The sequence below is a fragment of the Magnolia sinica genome, chromosome 15 (assembly GCF_029962835.1).
Source record: "Magnolia sinica isolate HGM2019 chromosome 15, MsV1, whole genome shotgun sequence".
In the NCBI taxonomy this organism is placed as follows: Eukaryota; Viridiplantae; Streptophyta; class Magnoliopsida; order Magnoliales; family Magnoliaceae; genus Magnolia; species Magnolia sinica.
This window is the reverse complement of record NC_080587.1, coordinates 4956057-4970648: the sequence shown is the minus strand read 5'-3', so window position 1 is coordinate 4970648 and position 14592 is coordinate 4956057. Positions and strand designations below refer to the sequence as shown.

The 14592-nt window shown below is 41.6% G+C and overlaps 1 protein-coding gene across 1 annotated transcript; it reads right to left on the bottom strand.

Annotated features, from left to right (window-relative positions):
* Nucleotides 1-6842: 6842 nt before the first annotated feature.
* LOC131228103 (chaperone protein dnaJ 20, chloroplastic-like) lies at nucleotides 6843-7352 on the bottom strand. The gene has a single exon (XM_058223935.1). It carries the CDS (start codon nucleotides 7350-7352, stop codon nucleotides 6843-6845), a length of 510 nt encoding a protein of 169 aa, XP_058079918.1.
* Nucleotides 7353-14592: the final 7240 nt, after the last annotated feature.

The window sequence follows — 14592 nt, the reverse complement described above, 5'->3', positions numbered from 1 at the left end:
AAAAGCGAGGTGGGGCCCACTTAAGAAGCTACGGTTTCGATTTCGTGTTTGGGTGATTTCTTTTGGGGGACGTGGCTTTTGTTGTTATCCAAATCCAAATTCTCCATCTGTAATGACTAAAATACCCTTGGATATTTCTTTTTGTTAGGGTAGGTTACGAGAAGGGGAGAGTGGTGGGGAATCAATTGTGGTGCCCATGGCGTACGTGTGAGACGATCCGGACCATCCAATCCATGGCCCCTTTGTGGATGGCTTGTATGTTGAGAAATACAGTGATCTAAAGATCTTAACCGTCTGATATTGACTCGGGAATTTGGACCATGGAGCGTTTTATAGTTAACGGTCTATATGATTGTTACCCGAATGGATGGTTAGGATGGTTCCAGCCTTTGGATTGTCTCGATTGGTTATTCGCTGTATGCCCCTCGTATGTGTACCGTGGATGAGTAAACGGTGGTGAACTTAGATTCTGAAGACTATGAGTTGCTCAATTGCTGCCATCCTGATAACCTATGCACGATCCGGGCCGTTCATTCCACGAGGCCAACTAGGATTAGACTATCCTAACCGTTCACTGGAGTGCCAATGGTTGGTAAAATAGAAAGGGCAACAAACCACATTACACCGAATTGGGTGGTTACGATGGGAGTGTTAGTTGTGATGTGGTCCACTTGAGCTTTGGAAATGCTTCAATTTTAAGGTTATGCCTGAAAATGAGCTGACAAAACAAATGGCTGGCGGTGGTAGCAACACCACCTAATCAGAGCAACCAAACGGTTCACTTGAGATTTGGATATAAAAGCTTGATCCAAAGTTTTTGTGGCCCCAGGAAGTTTTGAACGGTGGGCGTTCAATCAACACTGTACGGTTCACTTGAGATTTGGATCAACCTCATTTTTGGGCTGATACCATAAAATGACCCAGAAGAATGTATGGACGGCATGGATGAAACACACACATCATGGTGGGGCCCACAAAGCACCGACCACTTGCCATTGGCTAGTGGGAGGGTCCGTAGCCAATCGGTTTACGTGTTTTCTGACTAAGATTAGGACGTTCCACCAACCTTAGAAAGACATTGTATATAAGCTTCAACTTGCAACGTGTCAGTACTTTCGTACATAACATTAAAAAAAGTACTTACCAAGAAGAGATATTAGCATTGAAACACGTACACACAATTAAAACTTTAAATGTAGTCATTCTCCTAATATTAAATGGCAAGAAGATACAAGTCATGGAAATACCCGATACAAGTTATGAAAATGCAAGAGAGCACGCTAACGTTAAGGCGGTGAAGCATAGTGACACATGACCGCATATAATTAGTCACATACATACGAAAACTTGGCAATATTATACTACAAAGAGAAAATAATCCAAAAATGTAAATATAAGAAAATATTGCAGCATGATATTTAGTCTTCAGTTAAAAGTCTATTAGGTCAAGGCTATCTCCACTGATTAGTTAATCAACCCCTGAAGGCCTATTGATTATACATGAGGCCATTGTCTATTCAAATCTATAAAAGCAGTAAATAATAAAGAGCTTGAGACTCTCATCAATCGAATCAAAGAAATCTTTTATTCAATTCAACGCGGCCTATCTTAGCTTTTCGATCCACATGGACGCTAATTTTAACTTAGATTTAATTTAGCCTCTCCACTTCTATCCATCACAATGCTACAACAAATCTAGTTTTATTTTAGTTTTGTCCACTTTTATTTAACACATTAGTGCAATAAATCAAAATTAGTTTATCTTCTCGTCCATGGTCTCATCGTTGTATTCCAAATCCCTAAGTCCTTAGCAATTTCTTTAGGCCATGACCGATTGGTCAAATCATTACTGTCTCACGATTGTCCGAATTTAGATGATCATCAAGTATCCATGGCCAATTAGCCGGCATGAATTGCCGCTGATAATTTCTTATGCTTTTTTTATATACTTGTTATTTACTTACTAATTGTATTATCTCAGATTTAATTTAATAAAAATCGACACTTAGCCTTATATTTTTTGTTTATTTCTTTAAGTGTTTAATTTGTTAATAAATGACACAAGCTATCACCACGGTAATAAAAAAGTCCTTGTATCTAAGGCAAAATGAACTCATTTGAATGACTAACCCTCCACTTTGCAAATTGTCTGATTCCTTATCAATTGGTGGCTGAGTAGTCGGCTTAATCTTCATAAATCTATTCATAATCTGATTATTTGGGATCTAAGGGTCATAAGGTGTTTGGTTCGAATCAAATCGTATACAACTTTGGCACATACATAAATGTACACACGCAATCGAATTCCGACCAATCACTACATGCATGATCGTACGTCCAAATAGACATACACACACCCAAAACAATTTTTAAAAAAAGTTACTTATGGAGAATAGAGATTAACATCGAAAGACATACACAACCAAAACTTTAAATGTTGTCATTCTCCTAATAATAGGTGGCAAGAAGATACAAGTTATGTAAATGCAAAAGAGCATGCTAACGCTAAGGCAGTGAAGCTAGCATAAAGCCACATGACCAGATATAATTAAGGGTGTACATGGATCGAGTTAGCTAGCTCGACTCGACTCCAAAAAGCTCGATTCAACTCAATTAGAAGTTGAGTTCGAGCCGAGTCGAGCTGATTTTTTGAGCTTGAAAATGAGTTCGAGCCGAGTTCAAGCTGGCCCTACCTCGACTCAACTCAGATCGAACCCAACTCGAATTGAACTCGGATCGAACCAGTTCAGTGACTCGGTTATTTTGATATTGATGTTGCTAACCAAGTGTTTGATGAAATGACTCAAAGAAGTGTGGTTGGTGGCAAGGAAGGTATGTATATGAAACTGTAGACACTCTACCCAAGCTAATATCTTGAAAAAGGCAAAGATAATTTGAGAACCATGATTAGATCCTAATCCCGACTAAACCCTAATCCGAACCAAACCTATTCCCTAAATCCTACCCCCGAACTCCACACCCTACTCAAAACCGCAACCATTTCCTAAACCTGATCCGAACCTTAACTAAACTTGAGCCATTATGAGCCATCATTCAAGCTAGACCATGCTCAAAATCAATCCATTTCTTAGGCCATTTTCGGGTCACAATCGAGCCATTTTCGAGTCATTTTGAGCCAAATATCCAAAAGTGGGCTTTGAGCCACTATCCGGGCCCGAAATAGGTCCACCGATCAAACTGCGGGAGAAACTATACCCAAGCGGTAGTTTGACTACCGCCGGTGGTAGTTAAACTACCGCTTTCTCTCGAAAAAAAGTGTGCGGAGCTAGCTGCATGAGTTTCGGACCAAACCCAGCCTGGGCGTTAGTTGGACTACCGTGGGTGGTACTCTGATTACCACCGCTCGCGGGGCGCATGTATCCTCCGAGCAACAGCTGTCTCTGCGCCCGAAAGTCAACTTTCCTCTGAAATTACCCCTCCAGCCAACCCTAATTATCATTTTACCAGCCCCAAGAGCCAATGAGAGCATGTCATGTGGCATTCCTCTCCCCTCAACTAATCCCAAGTTGTCATGTCAGCATTTACCTCTCTCAAACCCAACAATAACCACATTGTCATTGGAGAAGGCTATAAATAGCCCTCTCTTCTTCACATTTCAACACACACTTCACATTCCCAAAAATCCAAGTGAGAGAAAGAGAGAGAAAGGAAGAGAGTGAGGGTGAGAGAAAGCTCTCAAGCCTTTAAGATCAGATTTTTTAGCCATTTCTTAACCTCCTCTTAACCTTCTCAATCCTAAGTCTAGCCTGGATTGGTCATGGTGCAACCCATGTCTTAGCCTATTCAAGTTCAAGCCAAAGATCCTCTTATTTTGTGCAAGCATTCATCATGACATATATTCTCTTCTCAACCCCCCTGCTTATTTAGATCTCTAGTGAACGTATGCTCTATGACTTGCCGTACATCGGATCCTGTTACATCAGAAATTTCTAGCAATCTAGTCCACTTTTCTTTACCTTTTTGCATAAGCATTATCGCATCCGCCTTCTAGACACATCATTGGACGTATGCTCTGTGGCTTGCCGAAATCTCGGATCTTGCCGCATCAGAAATCCACGTGTGCCTAGTCTTACTTTGACTACACCATTCATCCATTGAGATTTTCTTACTACACTGATTAGAGACCGTACATTTGTACGGGCAGAGAAGGTGCCTAATACCTTCCCTCTTTGTAACCGAGGTCCCTTACCCGGAATCCCAGATCGCAGATCAGGAGTCAATCTAAGGTAGGAAAATCTTTGGATTTCTCCAACCTTATATATTCCGTGAGTTCTAGCCGACTGCGGGATTCTGAGATTAATTGGCTAGTGACGACTCCAACATCCACAAATTAGCCTAATCACCCTCACCACCAAAACAAACATATAAATCAACGTGGGCATCGATTTTCAGTGTTCACAGAAACCAACACCCTTTTTTTTTCTTGATTTTTATGTTGCTCAGAAGGTGTTTGATAAAATACCTGTAAAACCATTGCTGCTATCTCAAATATAGTGAGATTTGGAAGGTGCAGTCCAGATGTTTGTGAAAATGCCTCAATGGCAAACTCGGCTCGATCTTGCCTCGAACTTGGCCTGAGCTGGCCCAAGCTAACCAAATCGAGCCGAGCTGGTCAGTCAAGCTCGAGGACCGAGCTGAGCCGAGTTCGAGCCAAGGTCAGCTAGTGGCCGAGCCGAGTCGAGCTGAGGCCAGCTCGACTTGATGTACACCCCTAGATATAATTAGCCACATACATACAAAAACTTGTCAACGTTGTGTTACAAAGAGAAAACAACTTGGAAATGTAAATATAAGCAAATACTGTAGCATGCTAGTTAGTCTTGAATTAAAAGCGCATTAAGCTAAGGCTATTAACTTATTAGTTAATCAATCCTTAAAGGCCAATAAATTATACATAAGACCATTGCCTATGCAAATCTATAAAAGAAGCAAAAAATGAAGAGCTAGAGACACTCATCAATGGAACATAAGAAATCCCTTATTCAATTCAACGCTACCTATATTATCTTTTCCTTTCACATGGACGTTTATCTTAGCTTAGTTTTAATTTAACATCTCCACTTATGTCCAGGCAATGCTACAACAAGTTCATATTGATTAATGTAGCTTTATTTTAGTTTTATCCACTTTTATTTAATGCGTCAACGCAGTAAATTGAAATTAGTTTAGCTTCTCGTCCAATCTGATCTTTGTATTCCAAATCCCCAAGTCCTTGGCAATTTCTCTAAGCCATGACCAATTGGTCAAATCACGACAGTCTCATGACTGTCCGAGTTCACATGATCGTCAAGCATCCATGGCCAATTGGCCTGCATGAATTGTCGTTGATAATTTCTTCTGCTTTATTATTTACTTACTGATTGGATTACATTCATATTTAATTTAATAAAAATCAATAATTGGCATTATATTTTCTATTTTTTTCTTTACGTGTTTACTTTGTTAATAAACGACACAAGCTATCACTATGTAATAAAAAATCCTTGCATCCAAGGCAAATGGGTACTGATTTGTGACCTTGTTTGTAAATCACGTGAGTCATTGTGTTAGGGAGTCGGTTGAGCCCTTAGAAGCTAAAGACTGAATATATAAGTGGAAGTGTAACATCAAGGAATAAAAAACATGTATATGAGATTGACTATGTGACCCTAACTCTTGAGCCAAAACAATATAAACTTTTAGATGATCCTAACCCTATTAGGTAAACATTTTATCGATCATTCCTCAGCCAGCATTATTGGGACATACTTAGATTTGCTTTAGAGGACTTGAGTTGGTAAAAAAAATTTGCACAATTCCAGTAACCATTAGTCTTACCGAACCCACCTTCACACCGACCGAAATAAGTTAAAATAAGTCAACGTGCTTGACAGAAATTCAAGTTATTTCAGCTGTAACCAAATGCCACATTTGGTCCAACCAATGACCATATTTGGTCTGACCGAAAACCACACTTGGTACGACCGAAAGTAAAAAAATTTGTTCACCGACTTTCCTGTCTAATTTAGTGCGACCGTAGCTCTATTTGTTCTAACCGAATACTAGCTTTTCTGCCAGTTTTATGATGGTTAAAAGTTGGTTCCTTTGTATAGAAGGTCCGGTCTTTTGAGTATTTTAATGGGTTTTTGATATAATAGAAGCTTAAATGTATCCCACTCAAATTCCACACCGCAAGCCTCTAATTCAATAATGAGATTTGATTCATTACTCTAACGAGAATTCAGAAAACCCAAAAAATTAGAATCATCAATCAACGGTTCGGATCGATCCATTGGATTGCCAATGTGAAGGGATGCATGCAACTAGGAGCACTATAACTCATGCTCTTACACCCCTGAAGCATTTATGTTTTTAATTTTCCTAAATAGTGTTTTAATTTCCATAATTATATAACAAGCATTTACATCTGCCAAGGAATGTATAAATATTATTAAAAAACAAAAGACAAAAAAATCATATTCAACAGGACTACCGACTCAGGTGGTCCCACGCCTTTTACTCAGCCAAAAGGATGGTAACCACTGGAGCATCAGGTGATCACTGTTTTAATAACTAATACCGCGGACCACCAGAAGTGTACCCGGTCCGCAGTGGGGCCCACCGTGAGATTGCGGAAATTTTTTTCCATAAAAACTTACACGTATTTGCATCTACGGAAGAATTTACAAAAAAAATATTTACAAAAAATCAATAATAAAATAGAGAACCATAGTCCACAGGACTACCAACTCGAGTAATCCCACGGCTCCTAGACGGCTCCTACCAGTCGAAACGATGGGACCCACCAGCATAATCCCGAGGGCCACCAGAAGTGGGCCTTCTCATGCACGAGAATTTCCAGCAGCAGCTGCTCTCATACGTCTCCCCCAGGAGACTGACGTGGCACGTCCGTACGATCGGGTCCTCAGACCCGCCAGCTGCGATTCCCAGTCCCCAAAACCCGATTTCCTAATCCCCCTTTTCCTTAATAAAACGCCGTTAAAACCGCTCTTAAGCCGGTAATCGTAGTCCTCCCGAAGCACAGGGTCGGACAGCACCCTGTATGCCTCCCGAGCCTCTATGAACTGCTTCGTAAAATCCTCCTTTTCGTTATCTGACCGACACGTGTCCGGATGCCACCTCCGTGCCATCTTCCGAAACGCGGCCTTTATCTCGTCCTGACCGGCGCTCTCGGTCACCGACAGGAGTTCGTACATCGTTGTGGGACGAGCTGACGCGGCGACGGAGGCAGAGAACCGGGGCTTGTAGTGGAGTCTGGTTTTAGGGAAGAGCGGTTTTGGGGTGGGGAGCGGTTTTGGGGTGAGAGTGAAGGATGGAAGGTGGTATTGCATGGTTTTGGGTTTTAAACTAGGAAGAGAGAGTTGGATAAAAAAGGACATGAGAGGGACTGGGAGCTTGTCGGGGTTTATATAGGTTGGGGGAAAAGCGAGGTGGGGCCCACTTAAGAAGCTACGGTTTCGATTTCGTGTTTGGGTGATTTCTTTCGGGGGACGTGGTTTTTGTTGTTATCCAAATCCAAATTCTCTATCTGTAATGACTAAAATACCCTCGGATATTTCTTTTTGTTAGGGTAGGTTACGAGAAGGGAAGAGTGGTAGGGAATCAATTGTGGTGCCCTTGGCGTACGTGTGAGACGATCCGGACCATCCAATCCACGGCCCCTTTGTGGATGGCTTGTAGGTTGAGAAATACAGTGATCTGACGATCTTAACCGTCTGATATTGACTCGGGAATTTGGACCATGGAGCATTTTATAGTTAACGGTCTATATGATTGTTACCCGAATGGATGGTTAGGATGGTTCCAGCCTTTGGATTGTCTCGATTGGTTATTCGCTGTATGCCTCTCGTATGTGTACCGTGGATGAGTAAACGGTGGTGAACTTAGATTCTGGAGACTATGAGTCGTTCAATTGATGCCATCCTGATGACCTATGCACGATCCGGGCCGTTCATTCCACGAGGCCAACTAGGATTAGACTATCCTAACCGTTCACTGGCGTGCCAATGGTTGGTAAAATAGAAAGGGCAACAAACCACATTACACCGAATTGGGTGGTTACGATGGGAGTGTTAGTTGTGATGTGGTCCACTTGAGCTTTGGAAATGCTTCAATTTTAAGGTTATGCCTGAAAATGAGCTGACAAAACAAATGGCTGGCGGTGGTAGCAACACGACCTAATCAGAGCAACCATACGGTTCACTTGAGATTTGGATATAAAAGCTTGATCCAAAACCTTTGTTGCCCCGGGAAGTTTTTAATGGTGGGCGTTCAATCTACACTGTACGGTTCACTTGAGATTTGGATCAACCTCATTTTTGGGCCGATACCATAAAATGACCCAGAAGAATGTATGGACGGCATGGATGAAACACATACATCATGGTGGGGCCCACAAACCTCATTTTTGGGCTGATACCATAAAATGACCCAGAAGAATGTATGGACGGCATGGATGAAACACATACATCATGGTGGGGCCCACAAACCACCGACTACTTGCCATTGGCTAGTGGGAGGGTCTGAGCCAATCTATTTACAGTTGGCTAGTGATAGGATCCGTAGCCAATCGGTTTACGTGTTTTCTGACTAAAATTAGAACGTTCCACCAACCTTAGAAAGACATTGTGTATAAGCTTCAACTTGCAACGTGTCAGTACTTTCGTACATATCATTAAAAAAAGTACTTACCAAGAAGAGATATTAGCATTGAAACACGTACACACAATTAAAACTTTAAATGTAGTCATTCTCCTAATATTAAATGGCTAGAAGATACAAGTCATGCAAATACCATATACAAGTTATGAAAATGCAAGAGAGCACGCTAACGTTAAGGCGGTGAAGCATAGTGACACATGACCGGATATAATTAGTCACATACATACGAAAACTTGCCAATATTATACTACAAAGAGAAAATAATCCAAAAATGTAAATATAAGAAAATATTGTAGCATGATATTTAGTCTCCAGTTAAAAGTCTATTAGGTCAAGGCTATCTCCACTGATTAGTTAATCAACCCCTGAAGGCCTATTGATTATACATGAGGCCATTGTCTATTCAAATCTATAAAAGCAGTAAATAATAAAGAGCTTGAGACTCTCATCAATCGAATCAAAGAAATCTTTTATTCAATTCAACGGCCTATCTTAGTTTTTCGATCCACATGGATGCTTATTTTAACTTAGATTTAATTTAGCCTCTCCACTTCTATCCATCACAATGCTACAACAAATCTAGCTTTATTTTAGTTTTGTCCACTTTTATTTAACACATTAGTGCAATAAATCAAAATTCGTTTATCTTCTCGTCCATGGTCTCATCGTTGTATTCCAAATCCCTAAGTCCTTAGCAATTTCTTTAGGCCATGACCGATTGGTCAAATCATTACTGTCTCACGATTGTCCCAATTTAGATGATCATCAAGTATCCATGGCCAATTAGCCGGCATGAATTGCCGCTGATAATTTCTTATGCTTTTTTTATTTACTTGTTATTTACTTACTAATTGTATTATCTCAGATTTAATTTAATTAAAATCGACACTTAGCCTTATATTTTTTGTTTATTTCTTTAAGTGTTTAATTTGTTAATAAATGACACAAGCTATCACCACGGTAATAAAAAAGTCCTTGTATCTAAGGCAAAATGAACTCATTTGAATGATTAACCTTCCACTTTGCAAATTGTCTGATTCCTTATCAATTGGTGGCTGAGTAGTCGGCTTAATATTCATAAATCTATTCATAATTTGATTATTTGGGATCTAAGGGTCATAAGGTGTTTGGTTCAAATCAAATCGTATACAACTTTGGCACATACATAAATGTACACCAATCGAATTCCGACCAATCACTACATGCATGATCATACGTCCAAATAGACATACACACACCCAAAACAATTTTTAAAAAAAGTTACTTATGGAGAAGAGAGATTAACATCGAAAGACATACACAACCAAAACTTTAAATGTTGTCATTCTCCTAATAATAGGTGGCAAGAAAATACAAGTTATGTAAATGCAAAAGAGCACGCTAACGCTAAGGCGGTGAAGCTAGCATAAAGACACATGACCAGATATAATTAAGGGTGTACACGGATCGAGTTAGCTCGCTCGACCCGACCCCAAAAAGCTCGATTCAACTCGATTAGAAGCTGAGTTCGAGCCGAGTCGAGCTGATTTTTTGAGCTCGAAAATGAGTTCGAGCCGAGTTCAAGCTAGCCCTACCTCGACTCAACGCGGATCGAACCCAACTCGAATTGAACTCGGATCGAACCAGTTCAGTGACTCGGTTATTTTGATATTGATGTTGCTAACCAAGTGTTTGATGAAATGACTTAAAGAAGTGTGGTTGGTGGCAAGGAAGGTATGTATATGAAACTGTAGACACTCTACCCAAGCTAATATCTTGAAAAAGGTAAAGATAATTTGAGAACCATGATTAGATCCTAATCCCGACTAAACCCTAATCCGAACCAAACCTATTCCCTAATTCCTACCCCCGAACTCCACACCCTACTCAAAACCGCAGCCATTTCCTAAACCTGATCCGAACCTTAACTAAACTTGAGCCATTACGAGCCATCATTCAAGCTAGACCATGCTCAAAATCAATCCATTTCTTAGGCATTTTCGGGTCACAATCGAGCCATTTTCGAGTCATTTTGAGCAAAATATCCAAAAGCGGGCTTTGAGCCACTATCCGGGCTCGAAATAGGTCCACCGATCAAACTGCGGGAGAAACTATACCCGAGCGGTAGTTTGACTACTGCCGATGGTAGTCAAACTACCGCTTTCTCTCGAAAAAAAGTGTGCGGAGCTAGCTGCATGAGTTTCGGACCAAACCCAGCCTGGGCGTTAGTTGGACTACCGTGGGCGGTACTCTGATTACCACCGCTCGCGGGTAGAGCTGGGCATTTCATACCTGAACCGGTGGATCCAGCCCGATCAGACCCGATCCGTCCCGATTCGAACAGAACCGATGGTCAAGATCAGTCAGGATCGGGTAACACAATACAGATCCGAATTATTTTCGGGTCGAATCCAGATAAGCCCTATTCCGAACCGACCCGATCCGATTGGATCCGATTCGAACCGACCCAATCCGAACCGTATACACACACACACACACACACACACACACTTTTACCGCCTAGCTTTTACGTTCTGCGCCAAAAAATCCCGCCCAAAGAGCCCGTCAACTCTATCTCTCTCTCTATCTCTATATTTGTGATTCTCGTGGGGTGATGGCTGTGCTACGATTCTTGACAATGGGAATAGTCAAATCCTATTTCTCGACAAAACCTCCGGCTCCATCTTCCATTCCAAGCATTCCTATCTCTTCGGCGAGATCACCATGCAATTGAAGCTCGTCCCCAGCAACTCCGTCGGCACCGTCACCGCCTTCTACGTGAGTTTCTCTATTTATTTACACATCCAAGCTGTAGATTGGTGGGCCCTACCATGTAGATAATGGTCAGCTCATCGTACCTTTTTTTTCTTTTGTCAGGGGAGAAGTAGCAGGTGAGCAATGGATCTCAATCTCACGGTCTCACCTCATTGTTGCCAGCAAATCCACTAACGTCAGGTTCGTCTATATATGCGTGTGCCTATATAAATCAATGGATAGGAATTCCCTGTACTGTGTGTGGGCCCAAGTAAGCTTGTATGTCAAGGTGAAACCACAGGATAGGAGTGACAATGGTGGATTGAAATTGGACCCAAAACAGCTATTTTCGGACGATCCTGACCTTTAAAATAAGAGCGTCCAAAGTTGATGGCCATACCATTGTTACTGTAACCGTCCATTTAGCATCGGTTGTTGTTAATCATACGTGGGCCCACTCGGCCCGCATAGGAAACTCTCCTTGAGCCTGTCACAGGAAGTTCCTGATACATGCAAGGTGTGGCCCACCTAATGGGAGCATCAGTGCTCGTACAACTCGGAGCTCGAGGAGCGTCAGGGCTCGTCTTTGCATGACACCGCATGACACGTACATATAGCGAAATCGGATTGTGTACTGAGTTACTCATAGGCTCTTATCGTACTGAGTAAACTCTGTTGGGCCCACTACGAATTCATGTGGTTTATCCACACTGTCCATCCGTTTTTCCAGATCATTCTAGGGGTTGAGCCCAAAATTATAGTATATCAAAAGCTCAAGTAGATCATACCAAAGGAAACAGTGAAAGTATTGATTTCCACCGTTGAAACATTTCTAACGCCCCCAGTGATGTTTATTTGTCATCCAAACTGTTCATAAGATCACAAAGACATGGATGGAGGGAAAACACAAATATCATTTTGATCTAAAACTTCTGTGGGGCCCCAATAACTTTTCAATGGTAGACTTCAATTCACACTGTTTCAGGTGGTGTGATCCATTTTATCTTTGGATATGATTAATTTTTGGTTTAAAGCACTAAAGTTATATGATAAAATGGATGGACGGAGTTGATATAATGCATGAATTACGATGGGCCCCACAGAGTTTACTGTACTGAGTTACTCAGTACGCAATCCGCTTCCACCTGGAGCTGCTATAGCTGTGTCAGCTAGCTACAAATAGCATACTGTCAGCAGTAATTGCAAGCTTCTTCAGCAAGCTATAAGCGGTGTGAGTTTTTAACAGGCAGTGCGTTTTTTTTTTCCTCCTACTAGGTAAACTATGTGGGGCCGTCTTGAGATTTTTAGTTTATTCACACCGTCCATCAGTTTTTCCAGGTTATTTTAGTGGTTGATATTAAATTTTAAGTATATCCAATAATTAAGTAGATCACATAATAGGAAACAATGAGAGTAATGTTGCTTACCCTACAGAATGTTTACAAACACTTCCAAAATCTAGGCCGATCCGAACATGGCCCAATCCGATCCAACTCATTTTTCCTGACCGAGTTGGACTCGGATCGGTCCATGTCAGCAGGGTTTAGGATCGGATTGGGTCAGAGGACCCAGACTCGGTCTCGGTTCTGATCGAGTTCGGGTCAGGCTATGCAGAATTCGGACATGGTCGAGTTAGGCCGAATCCGATTCGACTCGGTCCGATGCCCAGCTCTACTCGCGGGGCGCATGTATCCTCCGAGCAACAGCTGTCTCTGCGCCCGAAAGTCAACTTTCCTCTGAAATTACCCCTCCAGCCAACCCTAATTACCATTTTACCAGCCCCAAGAGCCAATGAGAGCATGTCATGTGGCATTCCTCTCCCCTCAACCAATCCCAAGTTGTTATGTTAGCATTTACCTCTTTCAAACCCAACAATAACCACATTGTCATTGGAGAAGGCTATAAATAGCCCTCTCTTCTTCACATTTCAACACACACTTCATATTTCCAAAAATTCAAGTGAGAGAAAGAGAGAGAAAAGAAGAGAGTGAGGGTGAGAGAAAGCTCTCAAGCCTTCAAGATCAGATTTTTTAGCCATCTCTTAACCTCCTCCTAACCTTCTCAATCCTAAGTCTAGCCCGGATTGATCATGGTGCAACACATGTCTTAGCCTATTAAGTTCAAGCCAAAGATTCTCTTATTTTATGCAAGCATTCATCATGACATATATTCTCTTCTCAACCCCCCTGCTTATTTAGATCTCTAGTGAACGTATGCTCTATGACCTGTCGTACATTGGATCCTGTTACATCAGAAATTTCTATCAATCTAGTCTACTTTTCTTTACCTTTTTACATAAGCATCATCGCATCCGCCTTCTAGATACATTATTGGACATATACTCTGTGGCTTGCCGAAATCTCGGATCTTGCCGCATCAGAAATTCACGTGTGCCTAGTCTTACTTTGACCACATCATTCATCCCTTGAGATTTCCTTACTACACTGATTAGAGACCGTACATTTGTACGGGCAGAGAAGGTGCCTAATACCTTCCCTCTTTGTAACCGAGGTCCCTTACTCGGAATCCTAGATCGCAGATCAGGAGTCAACCTAAGGTAGGAAAATCTTCAGATTTCTCCAACTTTATATATTCCGTGAGTTCTAGGCGACTGCGGGATTCTGAGATTAATTGGCTAGTGGCGACTCCAGCATCCACAAATCAGCCTTATCACCTCCACCACCAAAACAAACATATAAATCAGCGTGGACGCCGATTTTCAGTGTTCACAGAAACCAACACCCTTTTTTTTTTCTTGATTTTTATGTTGCTTAGAAGGTGTTTGATAAAATACCTGTAAAACCATTGCTGCTATCTCAAATACAGTGAGATTTGGAAGGTGCAGTCCAGGTGTTTGTGAAAATGCCTCAATGGCAAACTCAGCTCGATCTTGCCTCGAACTTGGCCTGAGCTGGCCCAAGCTAACCAAATCAAGCCAAGCTGGCCAGTCAAGCTCGAGGACCGAGCTGAGCCGAGTTCGAGCCACGGTCAGCTAGTGGCCAAGCCGAGTCGAGCTGAGGCCAGCTCGACTTGATGTACACCCCTAGATATAATTAGCCACATACATACAAAAACATGTCAACATTGTGTTGCAAAGAGAAAACAACTTGGAAATGTAAATATAAGCAAATACTGTAGCATGCTAGTTAGTCTTGAATTAAAAGCGCATTAAGCTAA

What these genes read in the sequence shown, in the direction of transcription:
- LOC131228103 (XM_058223935.1), bottom strand. Translation starts at nt 7,352, where the DNA reads ATGCAATACCACCTTCCATCCTTCACTCTCACCCCAAAACCGCTCCCC.